The sequence below is a fragment of the Bos indicus x Bos taurus genome, chromosome 15 (genome assembly GCF_003369695.1).
Source record: "Bos indicus x Bos taurus breed Angus x Brahman F1 hybrid chromosome 15, Bos_hybrid_MaternalHap_v2.0, whole genome shotgun sequence".
Classification (NCBI taxonomy): Eukaryota; Metazoa; Chordata; class Mammalia; order Artiodactyla; family Bovidae; genus Bos; species Bos indicus x Bos taurus.
The window spans coordinates 79,816,902-79,843,164 of NC_040090.1; the positions used below are offsets into that span (position 1 = coordinate 79,816,902).

Genomic DNA, 26,263 nt, shown 5'->3' on the forward strand with positions numbered 1-26,263 from the left:
CCCTGAGCGATCACGCCTAAGATACTTGAGGATCTTATGATAGAACAGCCAGAGGATCCCCTGACAGAACAGAACTCTTGGTCCTGGTGGAAAAGCTGCCACTGGAATGTACCTTAAATTGTCAGTCAGGCGCTAACTGCCCACACCTCCTGCCTAGCCTCTCAGCTCCCCAGTACCCCAGCATTATTTTAATTGTCTCCTACCTGACAATAATTGCCTATACCCAGCTAATTTCAGAGAATGCATTGCCAAGTATCAGAGATGAACAAAGTTTCTGTAAAATCACCATTATAGACCACACTGATCTCCATCAGATCATATTCTAGTCCAGCAGCCACACTTGGTGAATTAAAGAGTCACAGAGTCTATAGAAGAGGAAATCCTGGCATCTCAGGATATTTTTTAAAACTCCCCCCAAGAACAAAAGATTGACTATCACTTAGGGGCAAAAAAAAAAAAAAAAAAAAATCAACGTTGACTCAGCTACACTAACATACTTTAGAACCATAGCCAAGTTTTCTCCATGCTCTTCATCTTATAATGAACAACTGCATTTATCATATTTTAGTTTATTGCTACACAAGTGCTCCCCACAGGATTGGTGAAAACAAAACCTGCTCTTTCTGTACAAAGTAGATAAGTAGACAGAATACTGAGAAATGACTAGATTTGGAGGGAAACAAATGGAGCACGAACCATTTTAAGTTTCAGGGTGAATTATGTTTTATTTCTAAGACACACAGAACACAAGTCTGGCTTGCACTTAAGTTTTATCTTGTGATTAACACTGGGGCTTTTTCACATATGAAAAGACCATTGAAAATGCAAAGGTTAACAGCTTCCCCTGGAATATTCAAAAAACTATTTCAAAATTCCCCACTTGAGCTTGGGCCCTGGACCTGTTTCATGTATTTTATATAGACTTTTAGTTGGAATGTTCTGCTTTGAAACTCATAAATACTTAAGTCATTGCCTCCTGTGTTCCTACAATGGGTACTGACATTTCCTGGAAACCTTTCTGAAAGAGAAGGCAAAAGGGCATCTGACATAGCCCACTGTAAAAGAAATGGAAGAACACATCATGCTTGAGATCTGGCTTTGGATCAAGCCATAGATCCTGCATGCAGCTGAAGGCATCCCAGGATTGACCTTAGCTACTACTCCATCAGTTGTTTTTGCAGGAACAGAAACATAAATTACTTACTGAGATAGAGCTTGTGACTGACTCCCAATTGGTCTCTGAGGCTGCTGCAGGTTGGAAATATTCCTAGAAGGCAAAGAAACATCCATGCGAGTCAGGCAAACCCCTGTTCAACTCATTACATGCACAGTTTCATCTCAGCCATCTGAATCTGCTTCCAACTATGTGACAATGGGAATACAGGCTACATGCCTGCTGAACAGATCACCATCTGCCTTAAGCACCTCTCCTCAAGAGCCCTTGTCATTCAAGACATGGACAATTGCATTCACATATTCTTATAAACACTGGTGAAATGAAAAAAATGTGAGGACAGGAGTTCAAATTTTATCTCAGTCATCCACTGGCCATGTGGCCTCTCCTCTCCAGTCCTTCTTTTCCTCTCTGCAAAAGGAATGTGCTTGTACATTGTGACGTGCTGAGCTACGCTCAGTCATGTCTGACTCTTTGTGATCCTGTGGACTGCAACCCACCAGGCTCCTCTGTCCATGGGGATTCTCCAGGCAGGATTACTAGAGTGGGTTGCCATTTCCTCCTCCAGGGGATCTTCCCAACCCAGAGATCAAACTCACATCTCCTGCACTGGCAGGTGGATTCTTTACTGCTGAGCCGCCTGGGAAGCCCTGTAAAAGGCTGACATCAGATGCTTAAATTACAGGGCCATTTTGAGGACAGACTGCATTAATGATGTAATTATAACTAGAACCTAATAAAGATTAATAATTATTATCAGTGTTAATGTTTACTTGGTTTGAACTACATTCTGTAATATGTTCATTTCTGCTAAGCTAGTCTATGATAATCTGTGACCTTTTAAAGATGAATTAACTGACAAAATGCTATTCCTGACTCTATCAAGAAATGTCAGGAAGACTGGCAGGAGGAAGGAAATGGCTGTGGGAGTGACAAAGCACTACCCACTCAAGGAAAGAAAGTGAAGAGCAGACTCAAAGTCTTAAAGGGTTTGTGACCTCAGAGAAAGAAACTTCTCTTATAAGGCAAAGTTCTTTCTGATTTGTCTGTTAATTATTCCAGTACCCGTAAGTTTTATAAACATAATGGGAAGGAAAGCTGGCTCTATCATTTTCACAAGTCACATGTGATTTCTTGACACTGCTAAAATAAATCACTTTGCTTAATTTCTTCTAGCCTGATCAGGGAGTAGGAGGTATTTTAAGATGATGCTGAGAAAAATTCAGCCACTCAAATCTGACAGCTTATTCACCCAAGTGTGCTTACTGAATGAGAGCTAAGAATCATGTCTAAAAAATTTCATTAACATTTTGAAGAGCTGGAAGTGTATTTGTTAACTGCTGATGATAAAATTGGTTTATATATAAATGTCTACATAGAAGAAACTTTGTTTTCCAGAGGGAACTAAGGCAAATGTGGGGTTCGGGGATGAACATCTATTAAAAACTGGCTGGGCATCATTATTCTAATCTCAATCTCAAGGAAGAGAGGAAAAAGAAGTCTCTGCACTCTGCAAGACAGAATATACATGGAAAGAACACTGATATCTCATGGAAGGACGGGTGCAAACAAATGAAGGTAAACATTTATATGAGTCTTCATAAACTGGTAAACAAGTCAAAATAAGCAAGAAAACCAATGGCTTCTCCCTGTCTTGGAGATGCTATTAGTGTGAGAACATATTTCAGATTAAAAAATGGGATATGAGCAATTCTCAGATCAGAGAATTTTCATTTTTACTCATTCATGATATCTTTGTTAATCATCTAATGTGATATATTCTAAGCTGAGCATAGCATCACAAGGAAATAAGGAACTATAATTCCTTTCAAGGAGTTCAGAATGTAGACAAACAAAGAGGTGAACAAACTCAGGCAGGTGCTCTGATATTACTCAAGATACCACAGGCAGTAAGAAATTCTTCTTGCCTAGGAAGTGGGCTTAGAAAAATTTTGCATAAGAAGGTAACTTGAGCTGAGTCTTGTAGACTTAGATAAGCAGACAAGTAAGCAGATGGTTATTTGCTAGAATGGTATAGTAGAAGACAATCAAAGAGACAGCAACCTAAACAATATGAGGAGAGTATACCGAAAAAGGAGCAAGTTGATGGGGAAAGTTAATGAATCAGGCATGTTGGACATAAAGTATTTGTAGTACTGATATAACATCCAGGTAGACATGTTCAGGAAGCCATTTGTTATATGAGAATAAACCTCATGAACTTGAGATATAAAATAAATCCTGAACTTGAGATATAAAACTGGGAAATTATCAGCATAAAAATGGCTGACATATATAGCATTGTGTAATTAACTAAATAAGCAATGGATTGTGTCAACGGCATATGGAAATCAGAAGCAGAACCATCTTAAAACTTTGGAAGTGGAAAGAACTCTTAGGATTATCTAAAATGCTAAAAGGATATGAAGGATAATCTCTTTATTTTAATTACAATATTAGAAGACCAATTCTCAGAGAGACAGTGTACTCTATATTACACAGCCATCTTCTGGAATGATTGGACCAGCAGAGCCCATTCCTCAGTAAAAATCTGTGTGGTGATTTTTCACATCATTGCAGCTAGCGTGGGTAATTGTACGCCTGGGGGAGGAAAATGGAACAGAGTCCAAAAGGAGAGCCTTCTATTGTAGGTTCTATACAGTGGCTCAAGTGGTAAAGAATCTGCCTGCCAATACAGGAGACACAAGAGATGTGGGTTCGATCCCTGGGTCAGGAAGAGCCCCTGGAGTAGGAAATGGCAACCTACTCCAGTATTCCTGCCTGGAAAATTCCACGGGCAGAGGAACCTGCTGGGCTACAGTCCATGGGGCCACAAAGAGTTGGACACGATCAAACACACACACATAGACACACACACACACACACACACACACACACACACACACAGGTTCTATAAGCAGAGTAAGATAGGAATCTCATTTCATTCTTTTGCATTTAAATATCTAGTTTTCCCAGCACCATTTATTAAAGACTATCTTCTTCACTATTTGGGAAGGACTGTCTTCTTCACCGTTTATTAAAAACTATCTTCTTCACTATTCACTACAGAATTCCAGTCAGAAATTTTAATAGGAACAAATGTTAAATGACTTCATTAAGACCTATATAAAATGTATCAATAAATTTATCTTCTCTTAGCAATATGAATATTAGACATTTAAAAGAAACCAACTTTCTTTTATGTTATTTCAAAGGTTTGCCATTATTTATAAATGGCGTTTGGGAAAATGGATACATGTATGTGAATGGCTGAGTCCCTTTGCTGTTCACCTGGAATACCACATCATTGTTAAATGGCTATGTGCTTAGTTGCTCAGTCGTGTCCAACTCTTTGTGACCCCATGGAATGTAGCCCGCCAGGCTCCTCTGTCCTTGGGGATTCTCCAGCAAGAATACTGGAGTGGGTTGCCATGCCCTCCTCCAGGGGATCTTCCAACCCAGGGGTCGAACCCAGGTCTTCCACATTGCAGGTGGATTTTTTTAACCATCTGAGCCACTGGGGAAACCCTGTTAATTGTCTATACCCCACTACAAAATGCTTCTGGTATTAAAATAAAATAAGAAGAATGACATCTAAAATGAGCTTTTAAAAGGGAATGACATCCCTTATAAAAATAAAATACAGAACCTCCAAATTTTAGCCCTGAAAAGAGAATCTTGACATGGGAAAGAATATAGCAATTTTACTTTCTAAGTCTATACTCCTAGGCTAATTTTCATTTCTTCCATCATATCTCCCAAATCCAAGATACCAGTAAATCTCCCAACTTCCTGTTAACTTTCTCCATGCTTCTTTCTTCCTTCTTAGAGTCTGCATTACACAAGACAGCTGGAATTATCTTTTTTTCCAGCTTAATTGAGAAATAGATGACATAAAATGCTGTATAAATTTAAAGTATATAATGTGACAATTTGATATGTATATATTGTGAAATAATTACCACAGTAAGGTTAACACATCCATCATTCACATAATTACACGTGTGTGTGTGTGTGTGTGTGTGTGTGTGTGTGTGTGTGAAAGAATGTGTGTGGTGAGAATATTTAAGATATTCTCTTAGCAACTTTCAGGTACATAATACAGCATTCAGCAGGCTGTGTATTAGATCCTCAGAACCTACTAATCTTATTACTAGAAGTGTGTTACCAATATCTCACATTTTCCCCAATTCTTCTGCCTCCAGCAACCACCATTCTACTTTGTTTCTGCATAAATTTTGTTTTTTGTCTAAATGATTCCACATATAAGTGAGATCATATAGTTTTTGTCTTTTTTCTGTCTGATTACTTAGTTCACACAGGATAATGTCCTCAAGGTTCATCCATGTTGTCAGAAATGTAGGATTTCCTCCTTTATTGTGATTGAAAAAATGCATAAATATAATGTAAAATATATATCATATTTTCTTCATTCATTCATCTATCAATGGACACTTATGTTGCTTCCATATCTTGGCTATTGTGAACAATGCAATGACTGTGGGAGTGCAGATTTCTTCAATATAGAGATTTCATTTCCTTTGGATGTATATCCAGAAGTGGGATTCCTGGATCATATGGTAGTTCTATTTTTAATTTTTCAGGAACTTCCATACTGTTTTCCATACTGGCTGCACAAATTTACATTCCCATCAAAAGTACATTCAGATCAGATCAGATCAGATCACTCGCTCAGTTGTGTCCAATTCTTTGCGACCCCATGAATCGCAGCACGCCAGGCCTCCCTGTCATCACCAATCCCGGAGTTCACTGAGACTCACATCCATCGAGTCACTGATGCCATCCAGCCATCTCATCCTCTGTTTTTTCCACATCCTCAATGGCAGTTGTTACCTTCTATCTTTTTAATAATAGCCATCCTACCAGGTGGCAGACAAGATCTCACCATGGTTTTGATATGCATTTCTCTGATGATTAGTGATAATAAGCATCTTTTCATGTACCTATTGACCATTTATATCCCTTTGGAAAAAAGCTTACTCAGGTCCCATTCTCATTTTAAATCAGATTATTTGTTTTTTTTTTTAATTTTATTTTATTTTTAAACTTTACATAATTGTATTAGTTTTGCCAAATATCAAAATGAATCCGCCACAGGTATACATGTGTTCCCCATCCTGAACCCTCCTCCCTCCTCCCTCCCCATACCATCCCTCTTTGATTATTATTCTTTTTCTTTTCTTTTTTGCTATTGAGTTGTATGAGTTGTTTATATATTTTTTATATTAACTGCTTATCGGACACGTAGTTAGGCAAATATTTTCTCCCATTCTGCAGGCTGCCTTTTCATTCTGTTGGCTGTTTCTTTTGCTGGGTAGAATCTTTTTATTTTGATACAGTCTAACTGCTTATTTTTATAATGCCTTTGTTTTTGGTGCTAATACTAATGTCAGGAGCATTTTCCCTATGTTTTCTTCTAGGAGTTTTATGGTTTCAGATCTTACATTTAAGTATTTAATCTATTTTTAGTTAGTTTTTGTGAATAGTATAATAAGGGTCTAATTTCATTCTTTTGCATTTGAGTATCTAATTTTCCCAACACCATTTATTGAAAATACTCTCTCTCTTGTATTGAGTATTCTTGATTCCACTATCAAATGCTGATTTGTTTCCTGGTTCTCAATTCTATTTCATTGATATCTTTTAAAACTGTAAATCAAGTCACTCTGTTTTCTGTTGAAAAAAGAAGCAACAGCTTTCCATTGCACTCAGAGAATCTGGTTTCATAAAAGCTGACCGCTGCGTACCACAGCTCCTGGTGTCTTTTGTGATTTGATGTTCTACAGTTCTCACCAACCCCTCTCCCCTCCTACACTGGCCTTCTCACAGTCTTTCACATAACACCTCCAAGCTTCTTCTCCCCTTGAGTCTAAATTTGTTGTTGGCTGGGATGCTCTTTCTCCAAGTCTTAGTTCTCTGTTCAAGTATCAAATATTTAGAGAACCTCTTCCGAACACTATTTAAAATACTTCCACTGTTGGTTGCTCTGTTCACTTATTTTGCTTAATTTTCTTCAAAGCATTTAGGATGAACAGAATTGATTTTATATTTGTTTATTGCTGATTATCTTTTTTCCTCAAGTAGAAAGTATGCTACCAAATGATAGGGACCTTGTTGATTGCTCTCTACTCTATCCCAAGTTCCTAGCTAGTTTTGGTACGCACTCCAATTTCTCTGGACTCTAGTGTATATTCAGGAAAGATGTTCAGCTGCTACCTAACCCCCGCACCCCCGCCCCAGTACAGGTAAGCAAGACAGATGGTTCTTAAGATGGTTCGACTGTATGATGCTGCAAAAGTGATACACATTCAGTAAAAAAAAAAAACAACAACAAAAAAAAACCCTGCACTTTAAATTTTGAATTTTGATCTTTTCTGTAGCTAGCAATGTGGTAGGATACTTTCTCCCAGTCATGCACAGGATCATGAGGGTAAACAGCTGATACCCCACAACCGTTCTGGACATCATTCTGGTTTTCACTTTCAGTATTCAATAAATTTCATGAGATAGTAAACACTTTATTATTAGAAAATAGGCTTGGTATTAGGTGATTTTGCTCAAGCATAAGCTAATGTGTGTTCTGGAACATGTTTAAGGCAGGCTAGGTTAAGCTATGATGTTTGGTAGATGACATGTATTAAATACATTTTCAATGTAATATTTTCAATAGGTTTATTGGGATGTAATCTTGTCATAAGCTAAGGAAGATCTATAGTTTAATAGTCAAGGTCCTTTCTGAACAGTTGGTGCCTGTGTCATTCTATTTGCTCAGTTCAGTTCAGTCATGTCTGACTATTTGTGACCCCATGGACTGCAGCACACCAGGCCTTCCTGTCCATCTCCAACTCCCGGAGTTTACTCAAACTCATGTCCATTGAGTCGGTGATCCCATCCAACCATCTCATCCTCTGTAACCCCCTTTTCCTCCTGCCTTTAATCTTTCCCACTTCAGGGTCTTTTCCAAGGAGTCAGTTCTTCACATCTGGTGGCCAAAGTATTGGCGTTTCAGCTTGAGCATCAGTCCTTCCAATGAATATTCAGGCCTGATTTCCTTTAGGATTGAGTGGCTTTGATCTCCTTGCAGTCCAAGGGACTCTCAAGAGTCTTCCCCAACACCACAGCTCAAAAGCATCAATTCTTTGGCACTCAGCTTTCTTTATAGTCCAACTCTAACATCTATAGACTGCTAGCTTTCCAAACTGCAGGCTAATTAAAAACAAACTCCTATTTTTATGGGTGTTCTCAGCAGAGCAGTGCCCTTAGCATTACTTTAAGAAATGCTAAAACAGAACAGTGACCAATCATTGAAAATGTATTAAAACAGTCCAGCTTACAAAAACACATTTCTGTTCTTTGTTACAGCAAAGTCAGAGAAGTGCTTTAAAAGCCATGTCCTATTCATCTGAGGAGAGAGGACTGTTCCGAGAAGTTAGGACAAACTCAGCTCTTGATTTCCTTAGAGCATGCTCCTGGAAGTTGGTACGTTCCATCCTACAAGAAAGAAGCTGATATTTTGGCTTTATTACTACGTTAGTCCATGTAGGAATCTTAGGTTCTGTGGGTACCTTATTGAAGTCATTTAGAAGTTCAATGCCCTCATTTGAGAGATAAGCAAACTGATGCTCAAAGAGAAAAGGAACTGGCCATCACCTCAAACCGAGTATTACTGAAGTCAGGACTAGAACCCAATAAGCTACTCTATCTCTTAGTCACTTTTTTTTTTCCCAATTCACCAAATAATGACATGTATCATTCTATTATTATAGGCATCTTAATCTGCATTGTCTTAATCTAATGATAATTAATTTATATCATTAAAATTATAACAAATTACTCTCAGTTCATGTCCTCACATTAAAATAGTTCCTAATTATATTTTGGCAGTGAAACTCATTATTTGGCATTTTGAACTGAAACTCCCTCACTCTCTGAATTATACTATTTGGAGTAATTCTAAAAACATAGATACGATTCTCAGATGTTCACTTTTTAAACAGCTTAGTATGTAAGGTTTGGTTTGGATGAGAAGCATTACAAACAAGAATGTTGGAAAAGTATATGAAAGTAAAATCTTAAAGTACCACATAAAAGGCAGGTAGATATTTATATAATTGTAGTGTGGAATAGTTGTTTCTAAGTATGAGCGCTAAAGTCAGAAAATGTAAAACCTGATACACCTCACATACACAAATCATTGTATAAATCCCCAAAATACCAAAGACAGAATGGAAAGCATAATGACAACTAGCAACTATACCAGTAGCAGATTCAACAGATAAAAAGTTAATATCCTTAAAATAAAATAAACTCATAAGTCAAAAGGTTAAAAAACAGCATGTTCTATATAGTACAGTACAGTTTCCTAGAAACCTGTACAGATTATCTGACTGCACCAGGACAGAAGCAGCAGTGGGGAAGAAAACGTGGATTGGAGGGTCAGTGCCTCTATTTACCTGGACTGACGGTATCACCCGTGGAAAATAAAAGCCTGTTTTATAGAAATGTTTCTCACAAATTACTAAATACAGAATTGTTCAAAGATGAAACAATAAAGGCTGTTCTAGAATGATCATATTAGGTGATCATATTGCACCTAAAACATGGCTGCTCACAAACTTCGATGTTTTTAAAAACAGTCACAAAAATATGTAGGTATTTTTTCAAGCAGTACCATTTTATCTCATTTTTTGGTTGTTTTTTCTTTTTTATTCATTATTTCCCTTTCCGTTATGTTTTATTACAGGATATTGAATATAGCTCCCTGTGCTATACAATAGGACCTTGTTGTTTCTCAGAAACATGGTGTTTAAAAACAGCCACAGAAATATGAAATCAGTTCAGAGTCAGACAGGCATTTTTCTGGCTCTATTTGCAGACAGTTTATGCACAGGCTGAAAGCAAATGCAGCTGGGGACAAAATAGCATTATAAGTAATGAATAGTTTCAATATTAATCCCCTATATCTAAAGACTACAATATGAATAGAGATTTCCATTTTCAGAAAAGAGATCTCCAGATAACCCTTACTTGCCATCAGTCACCTTGAGCTCATCCCACAGGGCACGTAGTGTATCACAAGCTAATAAGTAAATAGTCTACTCGTTCCTCTACCAAGGCAAGCCTGCACACATTTATTCATTGAATGCCTACACTGGATGTGCAAAAGAATCCTTCTTCTGTTCCTTTATAGTGGAGCTAGGACACTTGTCTTTTGAATCTGGTTGCTATGACAGTGTTCCAAACATTTGGGATGATTATTTGTGGCACCTGTTTCTGGAAATCTTGGAGGATGGCTGTTCATTTTTATCCTAGGTGATTATGCTGTACGTGAGCAGATGAGCCATGAACTGTTCATTGCTCAGAGGCTGTACTCCACCATCTCTTAAAATATATGCTGTTATGTGGGGTTTTTAAAAAGCATTCAACCAAAACAACCTTTAACTTACCAAGGATGATTTATTTTAGAAAATTTTAAAAGACATTTCCCTAATTAAAAATAAATGTTTCTTCTGTTTGCTGTTTTATATTTACTCCACACAAGCAAAAAATAAATATCTCTCCTAACTTTACAATATTGTATTGGTTTTGCCATATATCAAAATGAATCTGCCACAGGTATACATGTGTTCCCCATCCTGAACCCTCCTCCCTCCTTCCTCCTCCCTCCTCCCTCCCCATACCATCCCTCTGGGTCATCCCAGTGCACCTGCCCCAAGCATCCAGTATCGTGCATCGAACCTGGACTGGTGACTCGTTTCATATATGATATTATGTAAAGTTAAATAAAATAAAATTAAGAAAAAAAAAGAAATATCTCTCCTAATTGTGTCTGTGCTTTAATGCTTAAAGATGTTTCTTTTGAAATGGAAAAGAAACACAGAGGGATTTGACATGATTCAGAAAACAATAATGAACAAACATACTACAACATTTATTTGTTCAGTGTATTCTTCATTTCATGACACTCTGCTCAGTTCGTGACCCACTGAGGGAAATGCAAATAATGCTAAACTTGGAGCCCTGAGTCTTAGGATCACTGTACAGGTGAGACCATTTAAAACAAAGACCTTGATATTCCAGTACATGGACTTCTGGCATGTAATCCAAGTGATATATGTGGAAATGATACACCAATGTCTTAATGTCTATAGGAATAGAATGAAGCAAGTATTGAAAACTCTTAGGTTCAACCAAACTCTGTGGTCCATCCAAATCTTTACAAGTATAATTCATTATATGCTCATTATCAAACCAGCTATTTTACAAGTATTAAGTGAAAAGCCTTGGCTTGAGGCCAGCTTTTATTGGCAACAACATTTAACATAAGGATATCAAGAGTTCAAGGATCAATAATTAATAAGAATCAAAGAGCATGTTTCAAAGTTAGAGAATTTTCCTGTGAAATTTAATAACATATGTTCTTAGAGCTATAAGAAGCCATGGGCATGAATCGTCTATTATTGGAAATATAAGATATATATTTAAAAAAACAAATATATCTTTAGTAAAAAAAAAAAAAAAAAACAGTCCTTGTAGATAAGACACACTTGCAGATTTCCACTGGCTTAAGAATTAATTTTATCACCTTTTCACTTATCATTATTGATGATAAAGTATGTACAATGTTTTAATTTAAAACTCCTAGGATTCATCCATGTATTTTTTTAGCTTTTTAGTTTTTAATTATTTTTTACTGAAGGATAATTGCTTTATAGAATTTTGCTGTTTTCTGTCATCCATGTATTTTTAATGCTAATGTCAAGATTTTTTTTTAAGTTCACTTTTATTCTTATAAGAAACTTTTTATACTTGTTAGTTTCTGATTTCTTCAGATGGAATTTAGTCTGGGAAGCTGTTCTCAACAGGCTAAGCAACGATTGAGCAAACATAGTCCAATGGGCAAAGAAGAAATTTCCTCTGACAAGCAGAAAAGAGATCATCAATTTAGAGGTTGTCATGAGAGTCATCTTGAGAATTAAAGAAAGCCTGATCTGTGTTTGCAGACAGAGAGAAAAGGTCTATTTAAATAGAAAAAGGATGAACAACAAGCAATTATCATCTGTATACAATAATTAAGTTGAGGAAAACATGAGGATCCTGGAGAGGAGAGACGGATGAATGAAGAAGTGGTTACAGCTTTTGTTTGCCAAGTAAGGACATCTCAGCAAAGGGCTGAACAGAAAATTGAAAATTGCAAAACTCAACCTTGCTCGTAGCTTTCATTGTGTTTGATACATACAAAGATATACGAACATTTAATTTACATCTCGAAAAGTACTGCCAGAGGTCTCTGTACAATGTGTTGCTGAAAAGCTAGTGCAGGTTTAAATTTTGTGATTAGCTCTTATAAACACAATAAAATTGTTTAGTATTAAGAAAACTCTATGATTAATTGTCTGGCAGTAACAGGTGCTGTTTATGGAGCGTAGAATATGTGACCAGCATTATAGGAAACCCTTCCACACATCAGGGGCTTCCCAGGTGGAGCCAGTGGTAAAGAACCCACCTGCCAGTGCCAGAGACATAAGAGACGCAGGTTCGATCCCTGGATAGGGAAGATCCCTGCAGGAGGAAATGGCAACCCACTCCAGTATTCTTGCATCCCATTCATCGTTTCTGTAGCTTTAAGAGATGAGAAAGTAGGGAGAAAAGATGCTTAAGAGGAACCTGCCTGTGGAATCAAGCCTGGTTTTCAGAGGCTCCACAAACACCTGAACCAGAGGCTGACTCTTCCTGCTCTTTCAAGTCTGCTGAGCTAGTCCTCTTTTCATTTATAAAGAATCCTTTTATAACCTAAACAAATACCCTTGATTTATATTAAGTATAGGTTTTCATACATTTCTTAAATGCATTTCAAAAAAAAAATACTTGGCTTAGATCATCAGTAGCCTGAATATTATTAAAGATTGTGTTTTTGATAGTGCTAAGTTAATCTTAAAGATTATTTACACTACCAAGCTAAAATGGATGCTGAGGAAATTACTTTGCTACGTTAGAAAAATTACAAGTTTGAAATGAAGAAGAGAAATATTGACCTGAATTATTCATGTGTTCTTTTCCTTGCATTTAGCACAACTCCTGGTACATAGTGAGTACTCTGTTTTTTGTTTTTTCTTTGTTGATGGGGGAAGTAGCACTTCATACTCAAAATTCAACAAACCATTTCACTTTGTCTGGATGACTCTGTGCTGAAATCCACACCCCTAAGAACTACAAAACTTCTGTCTACTCTGAAAGTGAAAAATGAAAGTGTTAGTCATTCAGTCTGTCTGACTCTTTGCGACCCTGTGGACTGTAGCCTGCCAGGCTCTTCTATCCATGGAATTCTCCAGGCAAGAATACTGGAGTGGATTGCCCTTCCTTTCTCCAGGGGATCTTCCCAACCCAGGGACTGAACTCCGGTCTCCTGCATTGCAGGCAGATTCTTTACTGTTTGAGCCACCAGGGAAGCCCTTCTCTACTTTAATGGTGTTATATAAATAGATTATCCTCATGGTGGCCAAAATCTAGTTATATTATTAAAACAAATAGTTGGGAAAATGGCAATTACAAACACTATGAAGATTAAGGCCATGTCACCAAAATCCTTTAGCTAAAATCATTTCCTCTCTGAACTAAAATTATTGCATTGCTAATTAAAACTCCTAATATTTTACTTTAGGGAGAAAATACCATTTAAAGTCCAACAGTCAACATAGTTTGTCACACTACCAGGAAAAAAAAAATCACTCATTAAATGTTATTCAGCAAGTGATAGGTATATAAAGGGGAACACCTTATTAAAAACTCAGGGGCAATATAAGCGTAAAGCATTTAAAAAGCTGTTCATTCTTTTTAAAAATGCAAATATTGCCTAGGGAGGTGATTGTGCTTTTGTGACACATTTTATCCTGTATATATTAATCTTCTTCCTTACACTGGGCCTGCATGCTTTCACTAGAGCTGCAAACCATCATAATTATCATTTGGCACTACAGGTTACACTGAATATAAAATATTTAATAGACATGTTTATATCATAGTACTATGTAATTAAATAACAGTTAATTCAAAGGACAAGCTTTTTCTTGAGCTGACTGTAAGGGGGTTTCCACACTCTTTTATGTGGTTAAACTAGAGAACTCATTACAGTAAAGTCTGAAGCAGAAATGTAGCACCCATTCTACTGCAAATCACACTTTACAAAAAAGGTTGAGATTAGCAAATTCTTGACCTTGCAGTTCCTCTTTCCACTCTGCACCTAACTAGAAATTAATCAAAGCAGTTTGCAGGTTTCAGATCTCTAAAGAGAGCAGGCTTACTGTCTGGGTTCATGAGCTGAGCTGCTTGGAGCAGAGTGCCACACACACATTGTGGACTTCATCCTGTTGATGCTGATAAAGCTTCACCCGGAGAAAAACTAAACACTGTGGCCAGACTCTGGCTAAAGCCAGTGAAGGAGCCGTCCTAGGAACAGATGTGTGCCTCAGTCCATATAACTTCATCATCACTCCTGAGCAGACAATGCCAAGTCTTCTCATACTGGTTGGGGAAATCATTCTGAATAGGATAAATGGTATTTAGGTGAGCGAGTCTGCAATTTGAACCTTATTAGTTAGTGTTCTGGAGAAGGCAATGGCATCCCACTCCAGTACTCTTGCCTGGAAAATCGCATGGGCAGAGGAGCCTGGTGGGCTGCAGTCCATGGGGTCGCTAAGAGTCGGACATGACTGAGCGACTTTGCTTTCACTTTTCACTTTCATGCATTGGAGGAGGAAATGGCAACCCACTCCAGTGTTCTTGCCTGGAGAATCCCAGGGACGGGGGGAGCCTGGTGGGCTGCCATCTATGGGGTCGCACAGAGTCAGACACGACTGAAGTGACTTAGCAGCAGCAGTTAGTATTCATGGGGTTTTACAATTCTTTTTCACTTTTGGTTATAATCAGTTAACTTTTGCCTGTCATTACATTAGCAATATTCATCAGCAGTTTCCATAAGTGAAAACACTAGGCTTTGCAAGCAAAATCTTAATCCCAGATTGGCTCTCCTTGGCTTCCTGCTATACTTTCTTTGGTATTATCACATGCTGTGTACTTTAAGAATTCACTGCTGCATTCCTCTAAGCCAAATATAATTACAAAGGTATTTTTGTTTCCAAAGAAAAAAAATACAATGCATTCCAAAGTCAAAGGGAAAATACTCTAGGGGTTGGGTAAACTATTGCTTCTCCTCTACAGGATTGGAAGAAGTCAGAGCAGACTATGTTGCTGCTGCCCAGGCCCAAGGATTAGCTGAGATATACCCTGGATATTTTTTTTTTAAGGGAGATTTCATGTTGCACATGTAAACCTTCTACCTATTTCTTACTCTGAGCAGCACAGTTTTAGAGTGAAAGGAACCTTACAGATCACTAGCTTCAAAGTTCTCTGACTCTTTTGAATGGCCAGAGCATGTAACTCACCATGCTGGGCACTGGATAACGCATAGTTGCATAAGACGGAAAACTGCCCTTGAGGAACTTGGTTAATATCACCTGGATTAATTCTAATTCCCCACCCTTGTCACTCCCTTTCACATCAGCAGCTTTTAGCTGCATAATGGCTTAGCACTATGTGACATTATCTGGTTCATTTACTGCTGTACTTGTTTCCCAAGTTTGCATCTCTCCATTAGAATATAAGCCCTGGAAGGTGTGATGTTTTCTAATGTTCTCACTGCTCAATCTTTAGCATTTACAGCAGGGTCTGCCAACTAACATGTGTTCAATAAATGCTGGTTAAAGGAAAGAATAAATACTTACTGGATTACTGTGAGGATCAAATGAGGTGATTCATGTAAAGCCCTAGCAGGAAGGCTGCTACACAGTTGAATGTTAATAAATATCTGTGGAATGAATAAATGAATAACACAAAATCTATAGAAACAAATGTCTCAGAAGAAGTGGCCTTGGAGTTGACCTTCAGATGATGATCAGGGCTTCTGACAGTAAGGGGAGTAGGCAGGTGGGAAAAAGGGCATGAACAGAGTGGTGCGATCTTGGACCTGTGAGCCTGCCATGTGTCCAAAGTATCAGGCAGAAAATGAGGTTGAAAAAGTAAGACAAATCAGAGAGTCTTAAATGTCAGATGTGGCTCTTTCTTTTCCACTTTCTTTCTTTCTTTTCTGGGGGGTGGTGGGAGGTAGAGCATTTAACCATTCATTCAACAGGTACTTGTGGACTTCCACTATCAGTGACTACATGACTTAAGTTATGGCAGATACAGAAATGAAAAAAGCATCAAGGTCACCGTTCTCAGAGAGTTTTCAATCTGACCATCCTCTGCCTACATGTGAGCAAATCAACACCTCAAAAGCTCAAGTGTCAGCAACATCAGCAGATCTGAAGCCTGCAGCGGGGGTCTCTGGACATGCAGTAGTGCAAAGCACTAACTCGTAGGAAGCTGGTTACTAATACAGCCATGTCTCCCTTGCTCCTGCTTACATGCATTGCTTTCTGTGTATACGAAAAAAAAAATGAGAAAAATTCCTCTGGATTCAAGTGATCTTAAGCAACATAATAAAATTCCTAGAGGATGAATAGTAAATGGTAGATGGCTATTCTGAGAGATGAGGATTGTGGAGAAAATTGAAGATCAGAAATCCAGTGCTGCTGGTTTAAAAAGCTTTTTTGGAATGTTGATAATCTTCTAAGCTTATCTTAGAATCAGGAGGCGTTCCTTATTTTGGTAATCAAACCCCTAAAATGATAACAACATTTTCTACTCAAATACAATATAGTTCTATCTTATCCCTCAGCAGGATGCAAAATTACCTTTTTTTTTTTTTTTCAAAGAAGAGTTAGAATGTTTGCTTGATGAGAGGATTCAATAGATGAAAACCCCATAAGTATTTTATGATGACCCCTGGGGCTGGTCAGCAGGGATTGATTTGGTAGGATTACTAAAAGCTAGGTCTAAACCCAGTAGGGATCACAGAGATGCTAGAACCAAATAAGCATGGATGGGTTTCACCAGAGAGCCTGTAAGTGCAAACAAATAAAAGCAAACCACATGCCTTTAAGTGAAGAGCAAGGAGGTTGAGATGCTCCTTTGCTATTCACCTTGCTGAATAAGGATTGCCAACATTTTTGGTTGATACAAAGGATTTCTTAAAATGTTGCTTTGGAGACAGAGCACTCACAATCAAATTCTACATGGAGCTTTGACTGTGTGACCTTGGGCAAGGTAAACTCTGTGCTTGAGAGCCCTGATTTGTAAAATGGAAAAATACCTCCCCCACCCCCACAGGCTTAGTTGAGCATTCAGTGAGATAACTCATGTGAAACTGGCCCAGGTGGACTCTTAACTGCACACTTTCTGAAACTAGTGCAGCCTTTCCAATGTATTATCTTTGTACTGGAAAGATGGCTCCATAAACCTCTGCAAAAATGGAAATCAACTAGTTGTTACAAATTCTGGAGTCTGACTCTGGATTCAATCTCAACTCTACCATGTACTGGCTAGAGTCCTTGTACCACCTACTAAGTTTCTCTGTGCCTCAATATTCTTATCTGAAAGCAGAGTCATTGTAATTTCTATCTCAAAGTGATGCTCTGAGGATTAAACAGACCACTATAAGTAAAATCATGAAAGTGCCTGACACATATCAGAAAATCTGTACCTCTATAAGTAAAATCATGAAAGTGCCTGACACATATAAGAAAATCTGTACCTCTATAAGTAAAATCATGAAAGTGCCTGACACATATAAGAAAATCTGTACCCTTAACCCATTTTTTCCCTTGGAAGAAATGCTGATTGGTCTATCCAACAACCTACAATGGTCCAATATATTATTGCCTAAAATGTGCATTAGAATTTTGTAATTTTCAAAAAACATCTCGTCTCAATTCACTCTCTCCACCACAACATGAGGGCTTCCCAGGTGGCGCTAGTCATGAAGAATCCACCTGCTAAAGCAGGAGACATAAGAGATGTGGGTTTGATCCCTGTGTTGGGAAGATCCTATGGAGGAGGGTATGGCAACCCACTCCAGAATTCTTGTCTGGAGAATCCCATGGACAGAGGAGCCTGATGGGCTACAGTCCATAGGGTCGCAAAGAGCTGGACACAACTGAAGTGACTTAGCACACATGCACCACCATGTGAACTGAGCACAGATACATTCAGCTCAGTTCAGTCACTCAGTCTTGTCCAACTCTTTGCAACCCCATGGACTGCAGCATGCCAGGCCTCCCTGTCCATCACCAAATGCTGGTGCTTGCTCAAACTCATGCCCAATGAATCAATGATGACATCCAACCATCTCATCCTCTATTATCCCCTTCTCCTCCTTCCTTCAATCTTTCCCAACATCAGGGTTGTTCCAAGGAGTCAGTTCTTTACATCTGGTGGCCAAAGTATTGGAGTTTCAGCTTCAGCATCAGTCCTTCCAATGAGTATTCACAACGGATTTCCTTTAGACTGGTTTGATCTCCTTGCCATCCAAGGGACTTTCAAGAGTCTTCTCCAATACCACAGTTTAAAAGGATCAATTCTTTAGTGCTCAGCTTTTTTTTATAGTCCAACTCTCACATCCATCCATGACCACTAGAAAACCATAGCTTTGACTAGATGGGCCTTTGTCAGCTAACTAATGTCTCAGCTTTTTAATATGTTGTCTAGGTTGGTAATAGTTTTTTTTCTAAGGAGTGAGCATCTTTAAATTTCATGTCTTCAGTCACCATCTGCAGTGATTTTGGAGCCCAAGAAAATAAAATCTCTCACTGTTTCCATTGTTTCCCCATCTATTTGCCATGAAGTAATGGGACCAGATGCCATGATTTTCAGCTTTTGAATATTGAGTTTTAAGCCAGCTTTTTCACTGTCCTCTTTCAATTTCATCAAGAGGTTCTTAATTTCCTCTTTGCTTTCTGTCATAAGGGTGGCGTCATCTGCATATCTGAGGTTATTGATATTTCTTCATGCAATCTTGATTCCATCTTGCGCTTCATCCAGCCCAGCATTTCACATATGTAAAGGGGTGTTATTTATGTATTAATCAAAATATCAAAGAAAAATTTTTGAAAGGCCAGAAACTTGCTTTCAAACTAGTTTAAATAATTTAAATATGAAAACCTATATATGCATATATAAACTACTGATTCATACAGGTAGGTGCTCTGCCCATTCTTGGATTGGGCCATTTAAGAAATTAGTCTCTTATCTCCTGGTAAAATATTTCTACAACCAAATGAATTGTTGCCATTTCTAATTCATGAATTAAAATGTGTAATTTTGGAGCTGGACGAGGCTTTACAGATTATCAACCAATGCTTTCAACTTCTAGGCACTGTGCTGCCCCTCTCCCCTGGGTCTGCCTTCTCAGAGCTTCTCCTGAGTGCTCTGCTTGTAGGAGGAGTGTACTTCTTTCCTCTTGAGGGAGGTTAGGCCATGTGACTGCCTTTGACCAATGGAATGTGAGGTGAAGCTTTAAACCACATTATGCTGTTCTTCCACTGTTCCTTTCCCTCTGCTGCATGTTCCATGTGAAGCTGATCCTTCAGGCCTCGAACGTTAAGCAGAGCAAAGCTTCAGGTAACGAGTAGCTAACAGGATTAGCCACTGAAATTTTGGGGTTGTTTGCTACTGCAGCATAATTTAGTAAACTATGACTATTTTCAATCCCTGTGTCATGAAGATCCCCTGGAAGAGGAAATGGCAACCCACTCCAGGATTCTTGCCTGGAGAATCCCATGCACAGAGGAATCTGGCAGACTACTGTCTATGGTGTTGCAAAGAGTTAGGCATGACTGAGCAACTAACACACACACACACACACACACACACACACACACGACTATTTTCAGGAATCAATGTTCAGAACTATTATTTTTCAATGGGGACACATCTAACTCAGGAGAAAGCTGGAAGTAGATCCCATGTCTCCTGACTCCTAGTTTAGAGAATTTTCCACACTAGTACATGCTTCAAGAAAAGCTTGTTGTTGTTCAGTCACTAAGTCATGTCTGACTCTTTGTACCCCATGAACTGTATCACTCCAGGCCTCCCTGTCTCTTACTGTCTCCAGGAGTTTGCCCAGTTCATGTCCATTGAATCAGCAATGACATCCAACCATCTCATCCTCTGCTGCCCTCTTCTCCTTTGCCTTCAATCTTCCCCAGCACCAGGATCTTTTCCAATGAGTTGACTCTTCCCATCAGGTAGCCAAAGTATTCGCTTCAGCACCAGTCCTTCCAATGAATATTCACGGTTGATTTCCTCTAGGATTGACTGGTTTGATCTCCTTGCTATCCAAGGGACTCTCAAGAATCTTCTCCAACACCATAGTCCAAAAGCATCAAGAAAAATTAGTCCTTTCCTAAGTAGTTCTTCAGACCTCTAGAGGAACTTCTAGTCACACATTTTTTTCTTCCCCAAATCCTCCCGTGGCAACCCATGCATACTGTATTACGCTATAGTTCTCTCCCAAATTCTACTCAGCTTTATCCCCAGTGTATCACTATTGAAGAAAGACAATGGCAAATTTGCTGTTTTCAGGGGCAATTGACAATTTTGGAGGGAGCAGTGGCTGTCCTTTATAAAGTATGCTGGGAGCAGGCAAGGCTCTCCTGCGGACGGCTGGGCGGCAGTGGTGCTCTTGTTTGAGGGCGGGATCTACTGAAAGCCTTAGACCGGCCTTTGTGCTCTGATGCCATTATTGTTGCAGTACAGTGTATACTTCTCATGATATTTTGGCCAGTATTCTCTCAGGTGATATTTACATTTATATTTTAAAAAGACAGAAATTTTCCCAAGGGTGGTACACTGGGAAGTGGTTAATCCCATACTAGATACACTTGAAGAACTCTGTCCTCTTCCAATATTTTATCAACAGTATATGTGTAAGTTCTCTCAAGGGAAAAAAAAATGGGCATTTAAACTAATTCCTCTGTATAGGAAAACTTCATTTTGTGTAAAATGATTCCCACACCTAGATACACAGATACTGAGCTGCATTCACTCTGCTCCTTCTGCATTTGACACGTGAGAAGCCAGGGGAAACTTTGTACAATTTCGCTTGTCTCTTTAACAATCATCCGTTAAGTAATGTTTTGCAGATGCAATAAACACATCCTATAGTAGCATATAATATTTCCTTTTACATAAAGTAATAAGTTGTGGGGGATATTACGGGTCATTTAGTTCACAGTCTACAAAATGCAACAATGTTCATGATCATCAAAAGCAGCAGCCAGTGGCCTTTATTAAAGTTATGAAAGCTCTATTTTAAAATAAATACAACTACTGTAAAGTTCCCCAATTTTATTTGAATTGGATGCAGTGTTTTGCACAATACTATGTGTACTGCTATTTAATAGGATTTTTATGGCTAGATATTTAGGCTGCTTCGCAGGTGGCTCAGATAGTAAAGTATCTGCCTGCAATGTGGGAGACCTGGGTTTGATCCCTGGGTCAGGAAGATCCCTTGGAGAAGGAAATGGCAACCCATTCCAGTATTCTTGCTTGGAAAATTCCATGGACAGAGGAGCCTGGTAGGCTACAGTCCACGGGGTTGCAAAGAGTCAGACACGACTGAGCGACTACACTTTCTTTCACTTTATGGCTAGAAATAATACAGCCGAAATTGACACCTTCATCTACAGGCAGGAAAGAACCCAGTGCCTATGGGGGAAGGTGGGTTGGGAATTGTGTATAATTAATGGTCCCGCTCCCAGCATCCATAGTGTTCAAATGCTGACCATAGTGGTCTTAACCCTAATGTGAAGTCCACTGCCTTTCAGAGGTCTCTGGTGAACTGTCATTCTGACTGACAGGTTTAGAGGAGGCTTCTCAACAATAGGAACATCTCTGCTGAACAGAATGGAAAACCCTGACACTTCAACAACTTCTTGATATTCAGGCTGGGAGAAAGAAAAGCCTCCTGGCCTCTCTCCCAGCAGACTGGGAAGGAAATAGTGGCAGTGCGTGTGGCTGGCCACAGACTCTCACAGAATCTGATTCAGCAAGCTGACAGTACTGAGCACTTCTGTCTTTAGCACATCGCTATTCTCAGAGAACAAGAAAAGGAAGGGGACTTGTTCATATTTCCTTGTGATGTGAAGAGAGAGCTGTGCAATAACATTTCATATACAAAAGCCAAAGACGATTTAGGTCGGGGAAGTACCATCTAATTAGAATCACTTTATTCCCAGCTATGTCTGGGATGCTTCCTATTGAGAATGGAGGGTAAAAGGGAGGTGGAGAGGGCGGGAAGAAAGACTGCTCAGAGCAAAGCAATTTTGAATTTAACCACAGTGTCAAATTAAGCTACATTAAGGATGCTAGATATTTGCTTTACTGCTTTTGACAGCTCCATTTATTTTTGCTCATCCTCACTAGGGCGAGTCAGCTTTTATAGTCACTATTCAGTCAATGCATACATCAGATTTCATCAGGATAAAGAAGACAAAAACACCACCAAGTCTCTTGCGTTAAGTGGAAGATACTATCCTTTCAATAGCAGCAATAACCAAAGAAAGCCACAAACTTTTACAGAAGATAAGAATATAGGTTAACAAGAATCTTTTCTCTCATGAAAATACTACATTATCTTCTGCCAGCTTCTTTAGTTTACTGATGGGATAGAAAGCTGATGATTTATTGTACACAGTAAAGAATATTGCTTTTGGGAGCTGTGCTAGCCTGTACTCCATATTCTCTTCAAAAATAAAAAAGGAAACTTTAAATTGGATTTCTGACACTGGCTGAATGGTTTTAGTCTAAAAACTATTGAGTAGATTAATCTTAAAATGGGGTACCATAAGCACAGAGTCACTTCTGATAGACTTCAGTTTTGCAATGTCATTTAGAGCCATGCATCACTGTGGACCAAAAACCTCAACGCCTTTAAAGCCCTCACTGAGTCTGAGTGAACTCTGGGAGTTGGTGATGGACAGGGAGGCCTGGTGTGCTGCGATTCATGGGGTCGCAAAGAATTGGACACGACTGAGCGACTGAACTGAACTGATCACTCTCTCCCTTTCTACCCTCAAGACAGTACTTCCCTCCAGGCCTGACTGACGATAGCCCCCACTCTGAAACCCTGCTAGGCTGGGCACGTGGCTGTGGGTTGCCTTTCTTCTGACTCTATTCTGAAACTTTCAGAATGATAGTTTTATCATTTTTCATTTTATCATTCATCAGTATGACTTTGTATCATTTGTCATTGATAGTTTTAATACAAAACATTTGTACGGCCCCTAGTCTAACAGAAAAGAGACGCCACTCAGACGCAATCAACATTATGTTTCTTACACATTCTTTTAAAGACACGGTAGGCATAGGAGAAGGCAATGGCACCCCACTCCAGTACTCTTGCCTGGAGAATCCCATGGACGGAGGGCCCCGGTAGGCTGTAGTCCATGAGGTTGCCAAGAGTTGGACATGACTGAGCAACTTCACTTTCACTTTTCACTTTCTTTATTTTTATTTTATTATTTTTTAAGTTTTATTATTATTGTTATTATTAACTTTACAATATTGTATTGGTTTTGCCATACATCAACATGCATCTGCCACAGGTGTACATGTGTTCTCCATCCTGAACCCCCCTTCCATCTCCCTCCCCATACCATCCCTCTGGGTCATCCCAGTGCACCAGCCCCAAGCTTCCTGTATCCTGCATCCAACCTGGACTGGAGATTCGTTTCTTATATGGTATTATATGTTTTAATGCCATTCTCCCAAATCATCCCCCCTCCCTCTCCCACAGAGTCCAAAAGACTGTTCTATACATCTGTGTCTCTTTTGCTGTTTCGCATACAGGGTTGTCATTACCATCTTTCTAAATTCCATATATATGCATTAGTATACTGTATTGGTGTTTTTCTTTCTGGCTTACTTCACTCTGTATAATAGGCTCCAGTTTCATCCACCTCATTAGAACTGATTCAAATGTATTCTTTTTAATGGCTGAGTAATACTCCATTGTGTATATGTACCACAGCTTTCTTATCCATTCATCTGCTGATGGATGTGATCCAAAAGTATACAAGCAATAAATGCTGGAGAGGATGTGGAGAAAGGGAACCCTCTTACACTGTTGGTGGGAATGCAAACTAGTACAGCCACTATGGAGAACAGTGTGGAGACTCCTTAAAAAACTGGAAATAGAACTGCCATATAACCCAGCAATCCCACTGCTGGGCATACACACCAAGGAAACCAGAATTGAAAGAGACACGTGTACCCCAATGTTCATCGCAGCACTGTTTATAATAGTCAGGACATGGAAGCAACCTAGATGTCTATCAGCAGATGAATGGATAAGAAAGCTGTGGTACATATTCACTTTTCACTTTCATGCACTAGAGAAGGAAATGGCAACCCACTCCAGTGTTCTTGCCTGGAGAATCCCAGGGACGGGGGAGCCTGGTGGGCTGTCGTCTATGGGGTCGCACAAAGTTGGACACGACTGAAGCGACTTAGCAGCAGCAGCAGCAGCAGGCATAGGTAAGCAAACTTACAATCAGCCCCTTTGAAACACAAGTCACTCACCTATTAGTCCCTGATTTCTCTCTACACATTGTTACTGCTACTAAAGTCCTGGCCACTTCCCCATATTTACTAAGGGCCACAGCATCTGTCTTCTGATATTTCTCTCTATTTCATCACCGCCATCCTGGATGACGTCAGATAGCACAGAAACTACCCTTGACCCTCAACTCAAGTGTCCCTTTTTACCTACCCTCACTTAAGCCACTCCCTCTGGAATCTGAAATGGACACGCATTCTGCAGCCACGCCTTCCATATCCTTGGATGCCCTTGAATTACCTGCTGCTGTCTCTTCATTCGCTTAGACTTCCACTTAATATTTACATCTTCCTCCAGCGTACCAGTCTCCTGTAGATGTTAGAGACCTCACAATCTATCACTTCAAGTCCTCTCTTATCCATAGTCTCTTCCCACCCAGCTGTCCTCTGGTGCCCATCCTACCAAAGCCCTATTCTAGGGCAGTCCAATCATTCTTCACCTGGATTTCTGCTTGAGTAAAATTACAAACCCATCACACTGTGTTAGCTTTCTTTCTCATGTAATTTTAACCTTTCCTCTACTTACCAGTCCCATGTAATCTATAAAAAATGTTTGCATCTCTGTATCATTTAAAGAGATATTTTCTTCATTTAACCTCTCTAGGTATCATTTCTTCAAATCTGTGTCCCTTTACCCTGAAGCTTCCTGAAACAGTCATTTACATTTGTTGTTAACTGAAAATTTGATTCACTCTTCATCTCACGGCAGCCCGATTCTTGCCCCACCACTCTAAGGAAAAGACTATTAACATTTTTAATAGCTCCTGAGTTGCCAAAGCCAATGTATCCTTTCTAGCCTTGACTTGACTTTAACAATAATTTATACATGAAAGATGGCTCAGATCCCTGGTGGCTCAGGTGGTAAAGAATCTGCCTGCAATATGGGGGACCCAGGGATCGAACCCTGGAGAAAGATCCAACCTTCAGAAGATCCTCTGGAAATGGGGATGGCAGCCCACTCCAATATTCTTGCCTGGAGAATCCCATGGAAGAGGAGCCTGGTGAGCTACAGTCCATGGGGTCACAAAGAGTTGGACAAGATAGAACAACTAACACTTTCACTTTTCATACATGAACGATGCCTGACTCCATATGCCAGGCCAAGAAATCTCTGTTGAAATCGTTTTGCTCAATTCCTTCTGGTCACCTCTTATTGGATATCCCATAATCTCCACAAACTCAACATGTTCATAATGGCACTCATCAGTTTTTCCACAAAACCTGCTCATCTTCCTGTGTTTCCTTTCCTAGAAAAATAAATCCACCTTCACTTAATTGTGTGCATCATGTATTTAGGAGCCATGTTGAAATATTCCCCAATTAGTCACTAAATCCTTCAGATTATACTTTCTAAAATTTTCAAAACTATGTCTTCTATTCTATGCTTTAAGAGTTTGTCATATCTCTCCTGGATGACTATGTTACCCTCCTAATTAGACTTTCTCCATTCTTGCCCAACTGCAATCTGTCCTCCACTGACCTGCCATCATTACATTTCACCTACCATCTTGAAAT

At 39.2% G+C, this 26,263-nt stretch overlaps 1 protein-coding gene across 2 annotated transcripts in view; it reads right to left on the reverse strand.

Annotated features, from left to right (window-relative positions):
- Nucleotides 1-26,263, reverse strand: part of PDGFD (platelet derived growth factor D) — a 278,545-nt gene that overhangs the window by 39,340 nt on the left and 212,942 nt on the right. For both annotated transcript variants that reach the window (XM_027563963.1, XM_027563962.1), the window contains exon 4: nucleotides 1,205-1,267. In XM_027563963.1, the coding sequence (XP_027419764.1) occupies nucleotides 1,205-1,267 (63 nt within the window). The remainder of the gene's footprint in view (nucleotides 1-1,204; nucleotides 1,268-26,263) is intronic.